Source organism: Dendrobates tinctorius, unplaced genomic scaffold (genome assembly GCF_039654945.1).
Source record: "Dendrobates tinctorius isolate UK_male_01 unplaced genomic scaffold, ASM3965494v1 ptg000174l, whole genome shotgun sequence".
NCBI classification, from domain to species: Eukaryota; Metazoa; Chordata; class Amphibia; order Anura; family Dendrobatidae; genus Dendrobates; species Dendrobates tinctorius.
This window is the reverse complement of record NW_027361841.1, coordinates 10,833,688-10,859,150: the sequence shown is the minus strand read 5'-3', so window position 1 is coordinate 10,859,150 and position 25,463 is coordinate 10,833,688. Positions and strand designations below refer to the sequence as shown.

General features: G+C 42.1%; 1 protein-coding gene across 4 annotated transcripts in view; it reads right to left on the bottom strand.

The window, feature by feature from the left end:
* The window catches only part of SEMA3E (semaphorin 3E), a 379,235-nt gene that overhangs the window by 166,938 nt on the left and 186,834 nt on the right, over positions 1-25,463 (bottom strand). For all 4 annotated transcript variants that reach the window (XM_073551307.1, XM_073551308.1, XM_073551306.1 and 1 more), the window contains exons 3-4: positions 5,726-5,785; positions 58-177 (exon numbers count right to left, since the gene is read on the bottom strand). In XM_073551307.1, the coding sequence (XP_073407408.1) occupies positions 58-177; positions 5,726-5,785 (180 nt within the window). The remainder of the gene's footprint in view (positions 1-57; positions 178-5,725; positions 5,786-25,463) is intronic.

Here is a 25,463-nt window from a genome sequence, read left to right as displayed (position 1 = left end):
ACAAGAATATGCAGAGCTGCATGTAAGTGCATGAGGTATATCTAAAAAAGCACATACCTGTGACCTAAGTCCAGCTCTTAGAAAAGTGCAAACTGGATCAAATGCTCCTGTTCCACAAGCCAAAATATGAGAACGATTATAATGATGAAGAATCCGAATAAAGTTTGCACATTCTCTCTGCAAATATGTTAAAGATAAAATTTAAATAACAATCAATAATGACAGAGTATATTTGGAAAATACCAGTAAAATAGATAGATAGATAGATAGATAGATAGATATCTCACACTGGTAACGTCCTCTTTTATTTAAAAGAGGCTCTGGTTAATCCTACTGACAGATTCCCTATAAAGGCAAAACCACTTCTTCATACAATCAATACCCATGTTATTAACCTAAGGAAGATGTCTATGTGAACTCAAAACATGTACAAATAGGCACTGATACATCAAGGTGTTTATGGCAAAAAACTGGTGTAAATATTTTATGTAGCAGCCAATTTTTTTGTGAAACACTCCCGCGAGATATGCTGCTGCTCCCGCGATTCGCCCGATCTGCTCCCGTGACATCTGCTGCTGCTCCCGCGATTCGCCCGATCTGCTCCCGTGACATCTGCTACTGCTGCCGCGATTTGCCCGATCTGCTCCCGCGCCGATTTCGTCATGCTGCTCCAGAATTGACGCAGTATGTCTCTTTAAAATTTCACCATCGGCGGATCCGTACATCCGCCGATCCGCTCACACACGTTCCTGTCAGTCCACCTGCGGATCCATTTTCCGCTATTTTGTCGGATCTGGACTGACAGGAAAAACTGAAGTGTGAAACAGGCCTAAGTTTCAAGCTGCTTTGTCTAAATGGGTAGAGCTGTGGCGGGTTGTGCTTGTTTACACCTATTTGTCAAGTTCATGAAAAGTGACAGTGTTTCTTATGCTTTTAACTGGAGTAACATTTCTGGTAAGTTGCACGGAGGTGCACGCCACTAACAAGATGCGTCAACTCACTAAGTGAAGTAAGCCTCTTAATGAATCTGGTGCATCTTAATCCTGCATTCCTCTTATGAAGATTGTTATATAAAACATCAGTCTTAAACAATTGGGGACACAACATATATAAATAAGAATGCGTGTGCCCACCTATAGTCTTTTTATCCAGCAGTAACATGTGCCATAAATATAGAATTTTTTTGACTTGGTGCAATTGATACAGCTTTCTTAAATCTGGATTTGGTTTTCTTTTGTTCTGTACCACTCCATTCCAAAGATATAGCATCTCTTCCTCGTATGCAATTATAATCCTTTTAGTCAAGTCAAAGTCAAATATTGTCCTTATAGTCGGCCATCCCATGGTCAAAACTACTGTTATTGTCAACAGTTAAGCAAGTTAAACATTAGATGATCTCTAAAAGGCTTAAAGTTAAAGATGACACATTTCCATGGTATTATAGGCAAAAAATTTTTTCATATTTTACATTTTACAAATTACAGCCATGAAAAATGGGTTGATGCAAAAATTTGGCCACCTTGCATGGTTAGTACCGAGTAGCACTCTCTTTTGAATGTATCACAGCTTCTAAACATTTTTTTGTTTAGCCAGACAAGAGTCTTTCAATTGTTTGTGGAATTTTCATCCATTCTTCCTTGGAAAATTCTTCCAGTTTTGTGAGATTCCTGGGCTGTCTTGTATGCATTGCTATTTTGAAGTGTAGCCACTAGGGATGAGCGAGTATACTCGTTAGGATTCGGTACTCGGCGAGTAATGCGGTACTCGAGGTACTCGAATCCTGGCGAGTATTTCACTACTCGCCTCGCAATATTCGGCACAGCCCGCACAGTCCCTGCACAGCCCAGCACAGACCCGCACAGTCCCCGCACAGCACAGTCCCACACAGCCCAGCACAGTCCCGCACAGCCTGGCACAGTCCCTGCACAACCCAGCACAGTCCCAGCACAGTCCCGCACAGCCCAGCACAGTTCCGCACAGCCCAGCTCGGTACTGCACAGCCCGTGCACAGTCCGCGCACAGCTCAGCAGAGTCCTGCACAGCCCAGCAGAGTCCCGCACAGACTGGCACAGTCCCCACACAACCCAGCACAGTCCCCACACAGCCCAGCACAGTCCCGCACAGCCCAGCACAGACCTGCACAGTCCAACACAGTCCCACACAGCCCAGCACAGTCCCGCACAGCCTGGCACAGTCCCCGCACAGTCCCTGCACAGCCCAGCACAGTCCCGCACAGTCCCGCACAGCCCAGCTCGGTCCCGCACAGCCTGGCACAGTCCCCACACAGCCCAGCAGAGTCCCGCACAGCCCAGCTCAGTCCCGCACAGCCTGGCACAGTCCCTGCACAGTCCCCGCACAGCCCAGCAGAGTCCCGCACAGCCCAGCAGAGTCCCGCACAATCCCCGCACAGTCCCGCACAGCCCAGCACAGTCCCGCACAGCCCAGCACAGACCCGCACAGTACCCACACAGCACAGTCCTGCACAGCCCAGCACAGTCCCGCACAGCCTGGCAGAATCCCCGCACAACCCAGCACAGTCCCCGCACAGCCAAGCACAGACCCACACAGTCCAGCACAGTCCCGCACAGCCCAGCACAGTCCTGCACAGCCTGGCACAGCCCCGCACAGTCCCAGCACAGCCCAGCACAGTCCCGCACAGCCCAGCTAGGTCCTGCACAGCCTGGCACAGTCCCCGCACAGTTCTCGCACAGCCCAGCAGAGTCCCGCACAACCCAGCAGACTTCCACACAGTCCCCGCACAGCCCAGCACAGTCCTGCACTGCCCAGCACAGTCCCGCACAGCCTGGCACAGCCCCGCACAGTCCCTGCACAGCCCAGCACAGTCCCGCACAGCCCAGCTAGGTCCTGCACAGCCTGGCACAGTCCCCGCACAGTTCCCGCACAGCCCAGCAGAGTCCCGCACAACCCAGCAGACTTCCACACAGTCCCCGCACAGCCCAGCACAGTCCTGCACTGCCCAGCACAGTCCCGCACAACCCAGCACAGTCCCGCACAGCCCAGCACAGTCCCGCACAGCCCAGCACAGTCTCCGCACAGTCCACCACAGTCCCGCACAGCCTGGCACAGTCCCCGCACAGCCCAGCACAGTCCTGCACAGCCTGGCACAGTCCCCACACAGTCCACGCACAGCCCAGCACAGTCCCACACAGCCTGGCACAGTCCCTGCACAGTCCCTTCACAGCCCAGCACAGTCCCACACAGCCCAGCACAGGCAAGCACAGCCCAGCACAGTCCCGCACAGCCCATTATTCGCATTTCCCATAGACTTACATTAGACTCGCTACTTGTTATGAGTACCCGAGTATTTCACTACTCGCTCATCCCTAGCAGCCACAGATTTTCAATGATGTTCAGATCAGGGGACTGTGAGGGCCATTGTAAAACCTTCAGCCTGCACCTTTTGAGGTAGTCTATTGTATATTTTGACATATGTTTAGGATCATTATCCATTTGCAGACATCATCCTTTTTTCAACTTCAGCGTTTTTACAGATGGTGTTATGTTTTCATGAAGAATTTGTTGAAATTTCACTGAATCCATTTTTCCCTCTACATGAGAAATGTTCCCCGTGCCTTTGGCTGCAACACAACCCCAAAGCATGATTGATCCACCCCCATGCTTAATGGTTGTCGAGATGCTCTTTTTCTGAAATTCTGTGCTCTTTTTTCTCCATACATACTACATTATACCTTTGATCATTGTGACCAAAGAGTTCTATTTTAACCTCATTGGTCCACAAGACTTTTTTTCAAAATGCATGTATATGGCTTGTTTAGATGTTAGTTTGCATACTTCTTTCTCTATATTTTATGGTTAGGAAGAAAGAGAGGTTTTCTTCTGATAACTCTTCCATGAAGGCCATATTTATGCAGGTGTCTCAGAATAGTAGTATACTGTACCACAACTCTAGTGTTTGATAAATCTTTCTGAAGGTCTTCTGCAGTCCAGCAGGGGTTCTTATTTTCCTCTTTTGCAATCCTTTGAACAGCTCTCACTTAAATTTTACTTAGTCTTCCCGACCTTATCTTGACCTTCACTGGTCCGATTAACTACCGTTTCTTAATTGCATTTCAAACTGAGGAAAAGGCAACTTGAAAATGCTTTTCAATCTTCTTATAGAGTTCTCCTGCTTTGTAGGCCTCTACCATTTTCATTTTCTGAGAGTTAGGAAGCAGCGTAAAAGAACCCAAGTCTTAATACTTGGTGGTAAAACCCTTTTTGGCAAGCACAGCAGTCAAACATTTTTTGTAGTTGATGGTGAGGTTTGCACACGTGTCAGGAGGAAGTTTGTCCAACTACTCTTTGCAGATCATCTCTAAATTATTAAGCTTTTGAGGCTGTTGCTTGGTAACTCGAAGCTTCAAGTCCCTCCATAAGTTTTCTATGGGATTAAGGTCTGGAGACTTGCTAGGCCACTGCATGATCTTAATGTGCTTCTTTTTGAACCACTCCTTTGTTGCCTTGACTGTATGTTTTGGGTCATTGTTTTGCTGAAAGACCAAGCCACGACCCGTTTTTAATGTCCTGGCGGAGGGAAGGAGGTTATCACTCAGGATTTTACGGTACATGGCTCCATCCATTCTCCCACTGATGCGGTCAAGTAGTCCTGTGCCCGTAGTAGAGAAACACCCTCAAAACCTAATGTTTCTACCACCATGCTTGACAGTGGAGATGGTGTTCTTTTGGATATAGGATGCATTTCTCTTCCTCCAAACATGTCTAGTTTAGTTAATGCCAAAGAGCTCATTTTTTGTCTCATCTGACCACAGCACCTTCTCCCAACACCAGATCATCCAGGTGTTCATTGGAAAACTTCAGATGGGCCTGCACATGTGCCTTCTTGAGCAGGGGGACCTTGTGGGCACTGCAGGATTTTAATCCTTTATGGCGTAATGTGTTACCAATGGTTTTTCTGGTGTCTGTAGTCCCAGCTGCCTTGAGATCCTTAACAAATTCCCACTGTGTAGTTTTAGGCTGATTCTATCACCTCCTCATGATCAAGGATAGCACACGAGGTGAGATTTTTATGGTGCCTCAGATCGATGTCGATTGACAATCATTTTGTATTTCTTCCATTTTCTTACTATTGCACCTATTGCGTCTAACTGGTCTGTAGGAGCCAGAACTCTTAATGGTTGGTAGGGGATGAAATACTTATTTCTCCCTGAAAATTGCCACTAAATTTATATAATTTATACAATGTGATTTTCTGGATCAAGGGATCAAATAATTATTACTAATGATTTCAGTCTTCACTCTACCGATATACTCTCTAACTTTGTACATATATCTATATATATTCATCTATAACATGTAAAAAATAAATTTTTTTTGCTTAAAATAGAAAAGAAAGAAAAGGTGTCATCTTTGACTTTAGGCCTTTAAGAGATCATTACATATCTCAGGAATGGAGAAGTATAGGAGCAAAAAAAAAATAATGGAAGATTCAGGAGAACAGTGGCAAGATTAAAAGATGCATATTTATTTGGCAAATGACAGGTCCTTATTAGCAAACAAACAATTGAATAAAAGTTTTAAACAAAGTGCTGAGTTTCAATATGTTCAATATGTTCTACCACCCTTCTGCTCTCTTGTGTCTCACGTGTTGTTATGAGTGGCACCACTCCTTTTATTTGCAATACCTACTACACATGTGATTTGGATAAATCCAAAATGAAACACACTGCTGGTATCTAATATTTACCTCTTCTCTTCCCTTTCTGTAGCAGTCATCAATTTGCTGTTCTGAGCTTGGCCAATGTATCTGGGAGAAAGAAGACATTATTTTTTTAACATCACTTTCCATATGCCTTTCAAAACAAAGGGAATTTTAGAGAATAATAAAAATATGAATCTCAGTAAGATGAGAATATTTAGTTGTTTAGAACTATACAGGAACATTTACATATCTGTTTCAGACATTGATAATATAGTAAATAAAGTAATTTACTGTGAAGATCCAGGTAAAACAACCAGTTTTTCCCTCCCACTATTCTTTTATTGCCACTGAGTTTCTTTTACCTTCTGGGTGTTGAATGTGGTTGAGTGAATGGCTGGATAGCTGATAACAAGCAGATTAATGTTGTTTATGTAATCTATTATTTTACTCAGCATCCTGGCAGATTATGGTAACATAAACCACATCCTGATTGGTGCGTAAGTAATAACAAAGTCATCTATTAAAATGAGTAACTCATATATTCCCTACTGAAAAAAAAAATATTCCAATATTTTTAAGCCTTTAGACACTGTACTTTTAGCAAGAAAGTGTTACTTAGCTTATCCAGAGAGTAAAATACGCAATGCTTTCCATGTACGGGCACAGCTTTATGGCTTAATAAATTGCACTTCTTCAGAATTAAATGAGATAATTAATAATGCGTTAGTCTTAATAAACTTGAGATACCAACTTAAAGTCCCACTTATCACACACACGAAAAATGTGTAACGATTAGTGATGGGCGAGCACTAAAATGCTCGGGTGTTTGTTGCTCGGGACGAGCCCAATGTAAGTCTATGGGAAACTAGAGCATTTTTCCAGTGACACCCTCCCCTCCCCCGGTGGTCTGCAGAAGGACTAGAAATCATGAAAATCGATAGGATCAGTGATCAAATGACATGGGAACAGCATGGGAAAGTCCCCTGGAAGCATTTCTGACTCCCATGTCACAGCTGTGAACAATGTTGTCAGAGTTTTATGCCACTTTTACAGACTCACAATAAAACATACAAGAAGGAAACCAAAATGGATTTTCCTCTGAAATATGTTAAGGAACATCCTTTCAAGGGTAATGACTTGTATGTAAGGCACAGTAAATAACCAAAAAAAATGCACCTCCACACTTTGGGTTATGTTCAAAGGTAGCGTTTTTGATGTGATTTTGAAATTTAGCATTGCTTTCAACCAAGACAAATGCATTCACTGGGAAATGTCATTTTAGCTTTTTAAAACCTTATTTGGCCATGTGGTGTGTGACACGTCATCAGACTCATCCTGTTTTATTTATGAAGGAGGGACTCTGAAAGTCACAAAACCTATTTTTATAGGGTCATCAGGCGGCCTTTACTATTCTTAATGGGCCAGCATTCGGCCCTCACTATTCTTAGAGAGCCATCAGCCGGCTATGCTTTGTTGTTTCCATTATTAAACAGTCGGTCTCCTATACTGTTATTGCGTATGCAGTGACTGGCAGGGCTGCCAAAAATTAGGACACACCCCAATACCCCTTTGAAGAGACGTACAGGATGGTCACCTGAAAGCAATGTTCCCATTATTAAGAACTTGGTACCTTATTAATGTTTGCCCCAAAGTGAATGCAAGACCTGCCCTGCCCCAAATGCAGTGCAAGAGGTGCCAAAAATTTGGATGCACCATAATACCCCTTTGAAGAGACGTACAGGAGGGCCTCCTGAAAACAATGTTCCCATTATTAGGAAGTGGGTCTCCCAAACTGTTTGCCTATGCAGTGAATGCAAGGCCTGCTCAAAATATGGATGCACCATAATACCCCATTGAAGATACGTACAGCAGGGACTCCTGAAAACAATGTTCCCATTATTAGGAAGTGGGTCTCCCAAACTGTTTGCCTATGCAGTGAATGCAAAGCCTGCTCAAAATGTAAATGCACCCCAATACTCCTTTGAATAGACAAACAGGAGAGCCTCCTGAAAACAATGTTTCCATTATTAGGAAGTGGTTCTCCCATACTGTTTCCCTATGCAGTGAATGCAAGACCGGCCCAAAATTTGGATGCACCATAATACCCCTTTGAAGAGACATACAACAGGGCCTCCTGAAAACAATGTTCCCATTATTAGGAAGTGGGTCCCTCATACTGTTTGCCTATGCAGTGAATGCAAGAGCTGCTAAAAATTTGGACGCACCCCAATACCCCTTGGAAGAGATGTGGAGGAGGGCCTCATAAAACAATTTTCACATTATTAGGAAGTGTGTCTCCAATACTGTTTGCCTATGCAGTGAATGCAAGGGCTGCCAAAAATTTGGATGCACCCCAATACCCCTTGGAAAAGATGTAGAGGAAGACCCCATAAAACAATGTTCTGCAGTGTGGCTAAGGGTCGCATAGTCAATGGGAGGTATGTGTCACAGAGATGGCTTGTCTCTGTGATGTAGCCTGGAGTGTTTCTCTAGTGCATGAAAGCATTAACAGGTTCGTTTGTTGCACCTGTTTCTGGGCTGCGGGTAGCAATGAGAGATGGGCAGGTCTGGCTACCCACATACCTCACATCTGGGTGTGGTTACAGCCTATATAATGGAGGTTGCTGTTTGGCACATGGTCTGTATGTTGGGAGGGAGAAGGCCTCCCTCCTCTGTGTGAGGCTCCAGACTGAGCCTGAAGTACTGGACATTATCCCAGTCTGTGTGCCCACAGGCCTGGAGGAGCAGAGCCCTGCTATGGACATTTATACTTTGTTTTGGCTGAGCTAAAGGCTATTTATTTTCTATTTGTGCTTCTGGGGTTTATGAAGAAATAAACCCACGTGAACTTTTAAAGGAACGTGCCTCCTGTTTTCCTCCCATCGCACCTGAGCAAGTACAACCCCTACAGTTCCCATTATTAGGAAATGGGTCACCCATACTGTTTGCCTATGCAGTGAATGCAAGGGCTGCCAAAAATTCTGATGCAACTCAATACCCCTTGGAAGAGACATGGAGGAGGGACGCATAAAAATTTTTTCCCATTAGAAAGGAGCGGGTCTCCTATACTTGTAATGCCCATGCATTAAGTGTATGGGCTGACAAACATTTACCCCTGGAAGGTATACATGAACATACTGTGTAAAAAAAAAAATGTTTACAGGCATCATAAACACCCTTTAAAAAATTATGTAGGTGTTGCATCACTGACCAGTGTCACCCTGGTGATACAGTGGTGGAGGATTAGGCTGAGGAGAAGGAGGAGGACAAAAGCAAATAGCTAAAATCAGGAAGCTTATACCCATGTGTGGGTGTAAAGAGGTGCATGGGAATAGACCTCCCAAAAAAAGACACTGGATTTGAGTTTATGTTACACTGCTATGATTCGGTGGTGTTGGGAAGTCTGGCCCAATCCAGCCCTTGTTCATTTTTATAATAGTCAGCCTGTCAGCAATTTCAGTTGACAGGCCAATGCGCTTATCAGTTATAATTCTGCCAGCGGCACTAAAAACTCGCTCTGAAAAAATGCTAGCGACAGGGCAGGCCAGGCTCCAAGGCGTAGAAAGCCAGTTCATGCCATGTGTACAGCTTGGATACCCAATAATTATAAGGCACAGAGGAATAACGGAGGACATTGGTACAGTCAGCAAGGTACTCCCTCAGCATCTTGCCAAACTTTGCACTACTTATGAGAGTACTCCGCATCTCAGGGCCTGTGCGATAGGAGGGTGTGAGAAGACTCTCCCAGAACATTAACAGTGTTTCCCTGCCTCTGCTGAATTGGAGTTGTGCCTCTCTCGCCTTTACTTCTTGGTTGTCCAACGAACTGTGACCTCTGCTGACAGCATTTTCAGATAGGAATTTGTTAATAATTCCACAAGGGCCCCCTGGTACTGCCCCATTTTAGTAGACCTATCCACCTCAGGAATAAGAGATAGAAAGTTCTCCTTGTAGCGTGGGTTTAGAAATTTCACCAACCGGTAATGACTGGCACCCAAAATTTGAAGAACGGGAGGGTCACGGGAAAGACAGCGTAACATAAACTCAGCCATGCATGCCAGACTGCTAACAGGCAATACATATGTGTCCTCACCAAGAGGACGACTGATGATGCTCTCCTCCTCCTCCTTCCTGTCCTCAGGCAATCCACGCTGAACAGACGATATGACAGTTGTGCAGATAGTTCCATCTACAGTGCATGAGACTAGCTCCTATTCTTCCTCCTCCTCCTCCTCCTCTTCCTTATTGTCACCCAATCCACGTTGGCATGAGATGAGGCTGGGCTGTGTGTATCACACTGAATGGTTCCTTGCTCCGCTTCATCGTGCTCTCCCTGCAATGCATCCTTTTTGATTGTGAGCAGAGAGCGCTTCAGAACACAGAGAAGCGGGTTAGTGATGCTAATTATGGCATCATAGCCTCTCACCATCAAAGTTTTGAAGAATGGTACATATGTCTGACATCCATGTCCACTCCTGATGTCTTATGTGTGGAGTCTGAACTGAATACTGATGGCCTTGTTGATGCTGGTAGTCAACAACTGCCCTCTTCTGCTCACAAATCATTTCCAACATCTGCAGTGTAGAGATCCAACACGTGGAGACATCACTCTAGTCGGTGAGTCGGAAGCTGCAAAACCTGCTGAAACATGGCAAGGGTGGCAGAAGCTATAGCTGACTTTCTAATATATGCACACAGGTGGCATACTTTGAAAAGCATATATGACAGCTCCGGGTAGGTTTTGAGAAACCACTGAACCACGAGATTAAGCACATGGGCCAGGCATGGTATGTGTGTGAGATCGCTTCGCCTCAGAGCCACCACCAGGTTCCGGCCATTGTCACACACGACCATGCCTGTCTGTAGGTTCAAAGGTGTCAGCCACAGATCTGACTGCTCTTTCAGAGCTGTCCACAACTCTTCAGCATTGTGCGGTTTGTCAACTAAGTATATTAGCTTCAGCAAAGCCTGTTGCTGCTTGGCTGAGGCAGTGCTGCAGTGCTTCCAGTTTGTGACTGATTTGGTCATTTTGGAGATGGAGGCTGAAGAAGAGGAGGAGGAGGATGAGGTGCGGGATCTGTAGACTCTGGGGGCAACCCTGATTGACATAGGGCCCGCAATCCTCAGCATCGGGAGGATGTGTTCCATCCCAAAATCCAACTGGGTCCCGGCTTCCAGTGTGTTAACTCAGTGTGCCGTCAGTGAGATGTACCGTCCCTGCCCAGAAGCACTTCTCCACGTGTCCGTGGTTAGGTAGAATATCCCTGTAACTGCATTGGTGAGGGCACGGCTAATGATGTGGGACACATGCTTGTGTAATGTGGGGACGGCACTCTGGGAGAAATAGTGGCTGCTGGGGACCGAGTACCGAGGGACGGCCAATGCCATCAGGTTGCATAAATCTTCCATCTCCATGAGCCTAAAAGGCAACATTTTGAGCGCAAGCAGTCGCGAAATGTGTGAATTTAGTAGTGTGGCCTGTGAGGAGTTGGCTGCATATTTGCGCTTGCGTTCCAAGGACTGGGGTATGGGCAAGTGAGCACTGCACAGGGACAAGGATGTGGATGTGCTTACTGATGGTGCTATTTGATTGTGTACAATGACAGGTGCAGGGCAGGAGGCATGTTCGCATTCACCACAGACAGGGAATTGGCTTGCACGCACAACAGCGAAAGAAGCAGTGGTGTCACCTGCAGACACTGTTCCTGGACCCTGGGGTTCAGCCCACAAAGTCGGGTGTTTTGCTGCCATGTGCTTGATAATGTTGTTGGTGGTCAGGCTGGTAGTTTTGCTATCCCTTCTGATGCTGGCCTGACAGGTGGTGCAAATGGCCTTTTTGGGGTTATTGGCAGAGTCTTTACAAAGCAGCCAGACTCGGAAAGTCCTAACAGTTAGACTGGCAACTTCCGTCATGTTGATGTTATGGGAACGGTTGCCCACCTTCTGTCTGCGACCACCACACTGCTTCTTCCTGCCTGTTGGGTTCTACACCTCCCTCCCCCTGTGTGCTGCTGTCCTCACTCTGCATGCCTTCTTGCGAGCTTGAGTCAGTTACTATATCATCCACCACCTCGTCTTACACTTCCGCACCCTGGTCCTCATTCTGACTTTCCGGCAATTGTGTCTCATCATCGTCCACCTCTTGTTACACTTTCCCATTGTCACCTTCATGTGACTGTGTCTGCTCAAATATTTGGGCATCGCTCCATGTGATCACCTCTTGCCCCACTTCAAGTGGACAGGGCGAGAGGCCCAAATCTATAAATGGAAAAGTGAACAGTTCTTCAGAGTGTCCAAGTGTGGGATCAGTTGTCTCCGGGCACTCGGCATGGTGGGTGGAAAGTGGATCAGGGTGAGGAATATGCATTCCAGACTCATGGCTACTCAGACTTGACCGTGTGGAAGACAGGGTGGTGGTGACAAAGTGACTGGAAGCATTATTCAATATCCAACCAACAACCTTTTGACACTGCTATGGGGTCAATAGTGGTGTGCTGTTTCATTCCCTTAGTAATTGAGACAGGAAGGTCGGGCGAGAAGATGTGGGTGTTTGTTGTGGCCACAATTTCAGCTTGCCCACAGCCATGGCCTCGGCCTCTGCATGCACCATCACCATCATGTCCAGTTCTCTGTCCCTTGCCATGCACCTTGCCCATTTTAAATGGAGGACAATATTTTCCACGTTCACTACAAATGGTTGAATTTGGAGCGAACTTATATGTGCTCCGTGTGATGGACAAACCCAGTTTAAAATATCAGTCTTGTATGTAACTATTTTTTTTCAGCAAACTGGGCTCAATAACTTGGGTAAGACACTGCAAAAAAATGTAAATGGAGGCCTGAAATGGCACAATTTTTGAGCACACTGATATGTGATCCATGTGGCGCACAAACCACAGTTTGAAATATCTGGCCTGTAGGTAACTATTTTTTTCTGCAAATTGGTGTCAATAACTTCGCTAAGACACTGCAACAAAATTTAAATGGAGGCCTGAAATGGCACAATTGTGAGCGCACTGATATGTGATCCGTGTGACATACAAACCCCAGTTTAAAACATCTGGTTTGTAGGTAGCTAGTTTTTTTCAGCAAACTGGTGTCAATAACTTGGGTAAGACAATGCAGACAATGTAAATGAAGGCCTGAATTGGCATAATTTTGAGTGCAGCGATATATGATCGCTGTGACGGACAAACCCCAGTTTAAAATAGCTGGATTTTTTGCGCTGTAATATGGAAAGGATCTAGCTGTATTCTGCAGTGCCAAAAAGCAAATGGAGCAGAAAAATGGTGTTCTCTGGATTGCTTTTAAAGCAAATAATCAGGATTAAGATCCCCCAAAAAATATTATGGGCCCCTGATACCTGGGGCTATGTCTAGAAATATCTGTAATAGGTAGCTGCAGACAGAACTGGAATGGACCTTCTTGCTATATGCATTGAATTCTGCCACATACACTGCCTGCCTGACTAGCACTGATATCTCTGCAGCTTTATTAATCCTCAGAAGGACTGTTAGTTGAGAAGGATATGTGTATTATTTATGGTATACTGACACTAAGTATGAAGCAAACAAATCTCTCCCTAGCTCAGCAGCAACTCTCCCTACACTGACAGATTCCGAAGCAGACTGAGATGAGCATGGTGTCACCAGGTCTGATATAGACCTAATGACGCTGTGCGGCCAGCCAAACACTGTAATGCCACACCAACATGGCTGCGGCATTACAGTGTGTGGCAGACAATCCCTGCATGTTCATTGGCTCTCTAAAGAGTGCCAAACATGCAGGGCAGGGACCTGCTGAGCAAACCTGGAAATACTCGGCGAGCTCAGAGCATCACGAGCAGTGAAATGCTCAGGCAAGCACCGAGTAATGGCGAGCATGCTCACTCATCACTAGTAACAATATCTTGTAACAAAGCCAAAACTTACTTCAAGATAAAACCACATAAAGCACTAGGGGGCCACAAGTAAGCAAAAACAGGGTGAAAGCAAAAAAAAAATACCTTCAGCCCCTTAGGGACAGAGCCAATTTTGACCTTAATGACCAAGCCATTTTTTACAAATCTGACCACTGTCACTTTATGAGGTTATAGCCCTGGAATGCTTCAACAGATTCCACTGATTCTGAGATTTTTTTTTTGTGACATACTGTACTTCATGTTAGTGGTAAAACTTCTCGATATGATTTGTGTTTATTTATGAAAAAACGGAAATTTGACAAAAATTTGAAAATATTTAAATTTTCAAATTTTTAACTTTTGTGCCCTTAAATCAGAGAGTTGTCTCACACAAAATTGTTAATAAATAACATTTCCCACATTTTTTTGTTAGGATGTTATAAGGGTTAAAATTTGACCAGCGATTTCTCATTTTTACAACAAAATTTACAAAACCTTTTTTTAGGGATTACCTCACATTAGAAGTGAGTTTGAGAGTTAATAGCACAGAAAATACTCAAAAGTGAGACCATTCTAAAGACTTCACCCTTCAAGGTGCTCAAAACCACATTCAAGAAGTTTATTAACCCTTCAGATGCTTCATGAGGACTAAATCAATGTGGAAAGAAAAAAATGAATATTTTGCATTTTTCACAAAAAATTTACTTTAGACCCAAACTTTTTTATTTTCACAAAGGTATCAGGAGAAAATTTGTTGTGCTGTTTCTCTTGAATATGCCGATACCCCAGTATGTGGAGGAAAGCCACTATTGGGTGCATGGCATGGCTCAGAAGGGAGGGAGCACCATTTTACTTTTTGAATGCAAAATTGGCTGGAATCAATTGTGGGTGCCATGTCACATTTGGAGTCCCCCTGATGTACCTAAACAGTGGAAACCCCCCAATTCTAACTCCAACCCTCACACAGCCCTAACCCCAATGCTAACCCAACACACCCCTATAACCCTAATCTCAACCCTAACAGTAATCCCAACCCTAACCCTAACCACAACCATAAGCCTAACCCTAACCATAACCCCAACACCACCCTAACCCCAATACTACCCTAACCCCAACCCTAACGCTAGCACAACCTTAACCTCAATACAACACTAACCCTAGCCCCAACCCCAACCCTAGCAGCCCCATCCCTAACCTTAGCTCTAACCCTAACTCAAGCCTCTACCCTAACCGTAGCCCCAACCCTAACCCTAGCTCTAATCCCAACTCTAAACCTAGCCCCAACCCTAACCCCAGCCCAACCCTAACCCTAGCTCTAACCCCAATCCTACCCCTAACCCTAACACCAACCCTAACTCTAACTGCAAGGAATGAAAAAAATACAATTTTTTATTTTATTATTTTACCTAAGGGTAAAGTATCACAGTGATCAAAATGAACCAATAGGAAAAGTCTCTTATTGTTGCCGGGTACCGGCCGGCAGATGTCAGCGTGTGCACTGCGTGTGGTGGGTGCACTTACAAGAAGAAGTCGTGGAGGGCTGCAGGATGGAGCAGGAGGGTCTGGGGATGGCGGACGTACTGGGGAGGGCTCGGGACACCCAATTTCTCTCTCCTCTGGTATCATATCAGAGGAAAGAGAAATGAATGGGAAATCAGACTTTTTTTTTAGATCGCCATTGTTCAGTGAATAATGGCGATCACAATACTGGGTACAGTAAAAAAAGAAACAAATCATGTTTTCTGATGCTTACCCTTACCCTTATTTCTCAGCAACGTTAAAAAGCGGCACTGAGGAATAAGGCCCCTTAACTGATACCATTAAAAGGCATATCGGTGGTCATTAAGGGGTTAATATGAATGCATGAAAAATGTATTGCATTTACAATGGAACCCAGCATTAAACAAGACCATACCCAAAGAGATCAATTTAGGAATGTGGTATAGGTTGTCCTAGCTGATAAAATTCAGAAAATCACAGCAATAAACTAAATAACAGGACATACATGGGGACTAGTAGAGAAACTATAGAAAAATAAATCATATATACACCCCAAGGAGGAGCAAATCATAAAGTTAGGCAAATCAAGGAGCAAATGATCAATTTTTGAAACATCTAGCACCAATCTGTGACATGTGGGAGGATCAGAAATGTCAGATTGTAAGCAAATTTTGTTTACCAACATGAAACCACAAAAGTCAGATTTATCACTGAAAAAATAGGCAGAGATTTCAATACTGTTCAATGTTACTTATCCCAGTGGTTGGGATAATAATTACATAAACAAATGACAATAAGAGGTGCAGAGAGATTAAATTTTAAAAGGATGGATCGTTACATTAGAAAAATGGTACGTAGTCATCTATTCTCCACTGCTAGTGAAATTGTACTTCACAAAGTCTAAGGTGTCAGTCAATGTCTACCAAAACTATAAGAAGGCGTTTGCATGGCATTGGGCTATGAGCTAGGTGTAAACTGATGGGGGTAGTACCCTTTCATCAGCCGATGACTGTGACCGGATGTAAACTTTTTACCGACGGTCACAGCTGCTTGCTCACGCTGTCATCTGTAGGAACTGCAGCTCTCGTACCGGCAGTAAGATCAGAGCCTGTGCTTGCCGCACTGTTATGCAGATGACAGAGTGGCCTAACCCACGAGACCCAACCATCCATGGGTTTGCCCATCACTACATATAACATGTCTATTGCTCCTGCGATTTCCATAACTTTTCCTCCTTGATGTTACAATTTCAGTGTTGAGGATTGTGGATATCAGGCTAGACCACACCTTTGCACTAAAATAATTCCCTGGAGACATAGAAATAACACACTTAATAACACATTTATAAGGAAATTAAAAATACACATTTTTGCTCATATATATTGAAGGTATACCCTTCCTGACCATAAGAGACAACGATATGAGAGCTCCACTAGATGTCATCTATCTTAAGTCACCATATCAAACATCTAAGTTTTATATGTTTGAACTCCTTGAGATGGGACATACTGTAATACACAAATTGTATAATTTTGTAGGGACTGCTTTTCATATTTTTATAATTGGTATGTTACATGATGTAATATGTGGATTCTCAGAATTTTTTATGTTAAGATGTAAATATTTGTGTATAATTTTTTATTGAATGGAGTCAAATAGAAATTATAGAGATGATCAATGGGGTGACATATGAAAAAGATGACATTGAGCAGGGATGCCAGATAGTTACCTTTTAATATACCAATCTCTGTTGTGGTCAGGAAGGATATATATTTAAGGTATAATAGGGAAATACTTTAGCATTGATTTTCTAATAATTGTGCTATTTATAAATCAAATCTTTGTTTGGGGAACTGATTATTACACCCTCCCAGGGCTGTGGGGGTACTCGGTACCGGGCCGGTATCAGCGGGATGTGTCACAGCAGTGGTGACCCGGTCCGTGGCCCTGGGCGCCCAAGTAATAGAGGGAGATGTGAATGGTGGAATGTAGTTAGATGAATAGTTTGTGACGCCACCTGTGGTGTTCGGCAAGGGAGGTGTTAAGCCGACGCTGCATGCAGATCCTCCGGGACAGATGGTGTGGTGCAGCAATGGTGTTATAGCCCTCCACAGGCAGGGCTGTTGTCCCAGGGCAGTGTAGATGTGGAGACACTGAGATGGTGTAGTGTCTGGCGCAGGGGATGTAGCAGTGCTAGGCGGACGGACGCAGGAAGGATTGGAGGACACCAGGGCATGTAGTTCCAATGCTTTACTCACAGTCTGTAGTGCCCGCTTCTGTGCCGTGTCCTCCAGGTCAGGGACTCAGTCATCCTCCAGGCAAGATGGAATGCTCCCTTCCATGCTCCACCAACTTATGTGCCTTTTGTGAACATCTCCTTTATAGCACCTTTTAGTGTGAAGACCTCCTACTACTGAGTTACACTGGAGTTCCTCCTGACAGATGTTCCCAAGAACTCTACTTGTATGGCAGAGAGCTGTAGCCTGCTTCGGGGACTCTCTACTCCTAAGTCCCGGCTCTCTATCCATGTTGCTGTTGTGCCCCCAAGTCTTAGATGGGAGTAGTGCATTTACAGCCCACTACTCCACCGGTGTCTGCTGCAGAACCATTAGTGTCCATACAACCTCAGGGACTGGGCCCCGGCCTTGCGCTTAGAACTTCTAGGCAGGGTTCTTCCTCTAACCCACGTCCGCTGTGTTCCCTTTTACTCCTACGTTCCGCACTTGTCTTTCCCTTCTATGGAAGCTCAGGCTTCAGTTCAACATCTTTCTCCTTTCCTTTCCCATGCCAGCTGGCTCAGGTCACTGAGGCAGTTGCAGCACTCCTTCCTCCATCCCTCTTCCAGGGATCCCCACTCCTCTCCGAGTGGCCTCCTCTCTCCTCCTCAACCTGACTGAACCCAACTGAACCTCTATCCTGGAACTGTCACGTTCTTTTATATCTAGTCTAAACTCCACCCACCTCCCTGCACGTCTAGTGTTCCAAGCAGGGAACCACCAAAGGTGCACTGCTTCTCTCTAAGCAAGGAGCCACAATGTGGCTTTGCTGAACTACTCTATTGTGTGGGGTGCGAGTGTTGGAGCATGGTCAGGAGTCCCCAACTTACCTGGATGGTGGGGCAGCACACCTTAGGAGAAGGTGCAGTACCTCTGTGGCGACTGAGCCTCAGGGGCGCCACATATATAAAAGCTCTCTATATACAGTATATGGAGAGCCTATATATTTTGTGCAACAATAATCTAGTACTCAAACATATTAGAGATGAACAGAATTTTTAAAATTCAAATTCGCTGGCTTCACCAAATTTGTTCCCAAAATTTGATTTGTGGAAAATTAATTTGCTTGTATCTTAATACTAAAAAGGTTCTAATTCCTTGGAAAATACATATGAGGGAGAGGAAAGAGAGGCAGAGAATCTTGCTGACTATAAGAGATTACACTCTACAAGAGAGAAAGAGAACCATGTTGATTGTAAGAGCTTTCATTATGCAGGAAAAAGAAGAACTCACTGACTATAAGGGCTTATTCCTCTACAGGAAAGCGAGTAAGCGAGGATCCAGCTAGTCTTAAGGGCTTACATGCTACAAGAAAGTGAGAGGGCGAAAGGACTCTGCTGATCATAAAAACTTACACTCTACAGGTGAGATTGACTTACACAATGTGTCTGGAAAAGGAAAATACAAACTATGCTCCAATGCGAACAGTTGATTTCAGATGGCCCAGGTACTGACCACTGTACAAGATTTGATAATCCGTTAGATGTCATAGCTATAGGGCACTAGGGATAAGCAACACAAAGAAACATAAGCCTGCTCTCTGAAGGCTTAAGCAGCATGGGAAATGGTGTCAGGGAAGTTTTTCTTTTTTTGCGAACTGCAAATTGAATCTCAAAGTGTTTTGTGTGAAATCATGAATTTCAGAAAATTCAATTAAAACTCATTCCTCCGTGGATCATTCCGCTCATCTTCAAGACACATACATATATACTTGTTTAGTATTTCTACTGGGATACATGCCTGTCCTACCATTTAGTAGCGATTTATTGGTGCAATGTGAATTTTATTTCCCTTGATCACCTACACTACAGCTCAGTTTGATCTCTTTGGGTATAATTTGACTTTTTAGGCTGGGATCAATTCATGAAAATCTTGTAAAGGTAATTGAGTTTTTTAAAATATTTTTTCTTCCTGTTTTTGGTCATACAGAACATACAACGGTGCTTGAAAGCCTGCAAACAGTTCAGGATTTTCCATATTTTTGCATAAATTTGACCTAAAACTGCCTCACATTTTCCAACAAGACGAAATAGTAGATAAAGAAAACCAAATTTAACAAACAAGCCAAAAATATTGGACAATCTCATTTTTTATTGGAAAAATGTATCCATTATTACATTTCTGTGATGGGCAATAGTGTGTAAACTATTGCTTTCAGTACCTGTGTAACCCCCTTGTGCAGCAATAACTACATCTAAATGTTTCTGCAATTTTGAATTAGCCCTTCCCGTTGGCTTAGAGGAATTTTAACTTATTTCTATCTACAAAACAGCTACAACTCTATTATGTTGGTATGCTTTCTTACACAAACTGTTAACTTTAGGTCCTTCAAAAATGTTTCTATAGGATTAATGACAGGGCTTTGACTTGGTCATTCTAAAATTTTAGCTTTATTCTCCTTTAGCCATTCTTTGATAGATGACTTGTGTAATTAAAGTCATCTTGCTGCCTGATCCACATTCTCTTGAGAATCCACTCATGGACAGATGTCCTACTCCCAATATATTACTAAAGAATTTGCTGATAAGAGAATTTTTGTAACAATGAAAACAAATCATCCTGGCCTAGATGCAGCAAAAGAGGTTCACTGATTTTATGAAGTTTTTATGCTATAATGCAGTATTTTTCTTTCTCCAAAGATAATGATTCTCATTTAAGCCAAAAAAACTCTATTTTGATTTAATTCATCAAAAAACATTTTTTTTCCAATAGCCTTCTGGCTTGTCCAGAAAATCTTTAGCAAGCTGCAGAAGGACAGCAGAGGCTTTTTCCTTACAATCCTGCTATGCACATCATTGTTGTTCAGTGTCCTTCTGATGGTGGACCTTCACTTGCTTAGAGGTTACCTTGTGATCCTTTGGGACATCACTGACTATTATAAACCTTGCTCATGTAGTGATCTTTGTTGGTGAACCACTCCTACAAAGGGCAATAATGGTCTACAATTTCATTAATTTGGATCAAATCTGTCTATGTATTGATGCAGTCTAGTGATGAGTGAGCGTGCTCTGATAAGGTGTTATCCAAGCTTATTCGAATGCTGATAGAGTATCTTCAGCATGCTATAATTCTATATTCAAGTCACTGTGGCTGTATGTCTCACGGCTGTTTACAGCCACAGCACATGCAGGGATTGCATAACAACAAGGCAATCCCTGCATGTGTTGCCGCTGTCAATCAGCAGCAAGACATGCAGCAACAACTCGAACATACTATTAGAGGACACCAAGGATATTCTATTAGCACTTTAGCGCGCTCTGATATCAAATCATTCGAGCATGCTGACTCACCACTAATGTAGTCCAAACACTTTAGAGATGGTTTTGTAACCTTTTCCTGCTTGATTGATAGAATACATACAGTGAAAAGCAAAAGGGTAGCAATGTTTTGAACTTTTTATTTTCAGGCTCCATATCTCATTATCTGCTTTGAACTTGAGACTGCCATAATTTTATAGACAATCATCTTAGATATCTCACACTTAAATTGACTTGCAACTATTCATGATTTGTTATGCAGATTCTTGTGATGTCACTGCTTTGTTACTGTTTTGCTACTAAAGATCTAAATTTTAATTTTTTAGTATTTTGTAAATCCACATTTGGCTTTCAACACTGCCTGAATCTTTCTGGGCATGTTTTCGATCAAATTCAAACATGTGTGGACTGAAATTTGATCTCAGGTCTCTTCTATATGTTCCCAAAGTTGAAGCTTACTGGTTGACTCACTTGGGCATGTATACAGGTTTTTTCCTCAATTCTACACACAAGTGTTTGATTGAATTGAGGACTGGGGACTGTAGAGGCCATTCAAGCACCTCTACTTTATTGTCATTGAAGCATTTCTTGGCCAATCTCGTCATATGCTGCTTGTTGTTGTCTTGTTGGAACACTGTCGTCCTTTTCATACCCATAGTAGTTGAGTATACAAAGTAAATCATCTTGTATGATACTTACATATAGCTCAGCATTCAGACCACCATTGATCCTGGTCAAATATCCAATGCCTTTGGCTGTCATCCAGTGAAGAGAAAACAGCTGCACTATGGGAAATTTTGATTTTCAATGCAAAATTTTTTTTATTGAAGACACCACAGGGGAATAGTGCATTGAGAATGCTGTAAAACAGCCCCATATCATCAGGCTTCCTCCATCATCTTGACATTTCTTTCAATTGCTCAATCCTTTAGCTCCATTTTCCCCTATTTCTTTCAGACCCATTTGCACCTATCAGAGCCAAGTCTACTGACTTTCGTGTCATTGCTTCACATCAGCCATTTCAAATTTTTAAATGTCCCCTTTCTGTACTTGTTTTCAAATTCGAACTGACGCTTCTCATTACAATATTGAAGTTGAGGCTTCTTCACTTTTTTTCAGGCCACCATTCCAGAACTGTGTACTTTGTATTGCACGGTGCTTGCATCAACATTGCTGATCTCTCTATTATGATACATACGAGCCACCAGCACTGCCGTGTTTGTCACACAAGAACTCATTGACCTTGGGATGAGCCAACTTGTTGACTCTGATATTTTGCCTGGATGTCCACCTTTTAGCTTCTGATTAGATGGACGGATTTCATTTATTGTTTTTCCAACTGTCTTGGCACTCACATGATGAAGTTTGGCACTTTTCTTGTCCAAGAGACGACTGTCGATGAGCTGGATGATGCTGTTTCACTTTTATTGGGAAATTGTCTTCATGGCTGCTCCTTGATTAAAACCAATGACCTTTCACTTGGGAATCAACCTAGTAATACACTGAGCTATTAGGGAATATGAGAACAGGTTGTATTTTGTAGAATTCAGGAAGAAAAATAGTTTTCTACCACCAAGAGCAAAACAATAACAATACAGTGACACGACAAGAATCTGCATAACTAATCATATGCTAAATAAATGCAAGTTAAATTTATGTATGAAATAGCCAAAATGACTCTATAAAATGAAGGTAGTGTTACAATCAAAGCAGTAGTGGATGGTGAGATATGTAGCCTGCAAGTCAAAAGTTCAAAACATTGTTACCCTTTTGCAATTAACTGTATATACTAGAATGTAATATGGTATACTGAATAATGTGCACATAGAAAAATGCCTCTACAATTAAATATTGTCTCATTTAGTGTATTAATAAAAGAAAAAATAAAATATACTATATATATATATATATATATATATATATATATTCTGCAGATACTATAGTTTAAAATAAAATTGTAAAAGGGTAAACATCTTCATAATCACCTTGAGTTCAAGGACTCATCAATGAGTACATGTATTAACAAAATTACTATAGTTCGGGGACATTACAAGATACTATCACATTAACAGATTGACCACTGTATAACAAAATTTACCAACAGAAGGTTTTTAACTATTTTCAATTTTGTAAGAGCAATATGTGATAAATAAGAATATAAAAAGGCTTAAGAATAAGTATTTCATTTTGACATCTAATAACTGCATAACATAAATGACACCTTCTCAGGCTTTGAATCTGCTAAACAATACCCGAATCTGTTTGAATTATGTCATTCATGTTGTCCTTCATTTTGCTGGAAAATGAGGAAAAAATATCCAAGTGGGTTGAAACTGTGGAAAAGATTCCACAAGAGGTTTGTTTTTTAGGGGGCCTATTGATCATGCAAGAAAGATGAGCAGCTGTTTTATATCATGCTGCGTGGTGAAGGCCTATCTACTTGTTCGAACGTTGCATTGAACTTTCTTGGATATTGTGCACCACACGTGTGAATACCGACCTTATCCCTAAGTGTTTTCTCTGTCCTTGGGCACAATGCTAACCTTTCTTTTTGCTGTACAGGTTATTTAGGTTTTTGGTTTTGTGACATTCTTTTTACTGTAAAAACTGTCTGGCAATATGATTCTCCAGATCAGTACGATTGAACTCCTATCAAACTTATACAGAAGTGGTCAAAAAGATTAGCAAATGAGCAAAAGCATAAAAAATCTATTGCAAAAATCTGTTAAAAATTAGATATATTTGGCAGCCACAAAGCTCTGTCAAAATGCAAAATGATTTAACCATTATTATATCATGAAAGACAAAAAAAAAATGAAATGATGAAATTGCTGATTTTTGGTTGCCACATATCCCACCAAAAATGCAATGGAAAGCAATCAGACCATGATATATATCTCAAATTGATAGAACTGAAATTTGAATATTCACCTAGTCAGAAAGGGGTTAACATAATTATCATTAATGAGCAAAGCATTTCAATTACTTAATTATTTAACTGAACTAATTTTAGTACTAACAAAGCTTATTTTACATCATATTGTTCTTACAATAACCATTTTATCTTCATGAAGTACTATAGAGGAATCAATGTTGAATACAATTTCTATAGGTTCCTATAGTTGAAGTGATCATTTAAAATCCCATAATAAAAGTAAGTGATGTCATCTTTTTTCTTTGTAGACTATGAATGAGTGATAGATACTTAGCTCGCTCTACTGAATTATGAAATGGATAATCCACTTTAAACTTGATAACCATGGTATCAAAGCTTTGTACTGAAAAGTGTGATAAATTGCCCCCAAAGTTGGTTAAACATAACCTGGCTTACATTTTAGCATTATCTTTCTTTCAAAGATTAAGCTGAAAACATTCAAGAATAATCTTTCTTGAAAAGCAGCCAAATCACCTCCTTCTTCACAGGGTAAAGACATTTTATCTTGTCAAAGTTGATGAGTCTAGAATTTAATTGAACAAAATTATTTAAAGTGTGTTCACTTTACAGTGTTAATGTAGTGTATGTGTTTAAAATTAAAGTTAAAAGTTTTGAATACCCTTATAGAACAGTTTTACATGCAGCCACCCAATATTTTTTGTCTTCCAATTTCCCATGCTGTGTCATAGACTGTTTTGTTTTTATAGATAACCTCTATAATATAGCTATATCATCTAAATTGTTCCTATACAGGAACTATCCAAGCAACTCTCTAAATTTGCTGTCAAATATACATAGTAAAGTAGGTTGAAAAAGGGACTATCAAGGTCAACCTTTCTCCACCAGTTGTGTATTTTGTATTTTCTATCATTAGATTACACAGGTCTGCAAAAAATAAAATTTCAAGAGCTGTTTTGGTTATTCCACATAATCTTAATGTTTTTTGGTGCACTGAATCTGAAAATGACCTCTGTTTTGTCATAGGACATCACATTTCCAGACAATTTAGGTAACTATGTTAAATAAGGCAATACTGCGAAATACAATGCCTTGCAAAAGTATTTGGGCCCCTGGAACTTTTCAACCTTTTCAAACATAAAGATACCAAGTGTAATTTTTTGGTGAAGAATCAACAAGTGGGACACAATTTTGAAGTTGAACGAAATTTATTGGCTATTTTACATTTTTGTAGAAATTCAAAAACTGAAAAGTGGGGAGTTTTGAACTGACCCATCTAAACCTTCGACATTAGTGTAATAAACCAATTTGTGTTCCTGGGTAAAGTAAGGAATGAACTCCTTTTCACAATGTCTGAAGCATGAAAAAGGCACTCCTGGTAACATTTAATTCCTGCTCTTGAGCCTTGATCTGAGTAAATGAGCAGCATCTTTGGGAAGATTCAAATCTCTTACTAAATCCTTCATCTCCTCCTAGGAAAAAAATTTTGGTCTTATATCATCTTCAAAGTCAGAACTTGATTCGTCATCTGGTTCCGGTATGATTCCACCTTCAATGGAGCTAGGAATCTCTTCTGAGGTAGCAGGGGCCTGGGGTACTGGTATATCTGTGCCATGGAAGTTGGGACGGATTGCTGAGTGAAGATTGGGGTATGAAATGGAATTCCTCCATTTGGAATTATAACCTTTCACATTGGATGAACAGAAGTACACAGGATACAAGTAAAGATTCTTTCAGCTCACCCCTGGTCTGTCCTAGTGGAACTCGAAGATTGAAGCATGGGATCACGTCTCTGCCAGACGCCATATTGCACAGTTCCAAGTGATAAGATCCAGCTTCAGCAGGTAAAATCAGAAGTTTTTATTTGAATCCATTAAAATAGTAACAAAACTGCCATATGCATACCCAGCCAGGAATACCAGAGGAAGAGTGCCAGGTGAGAACCTTAACGCATTCA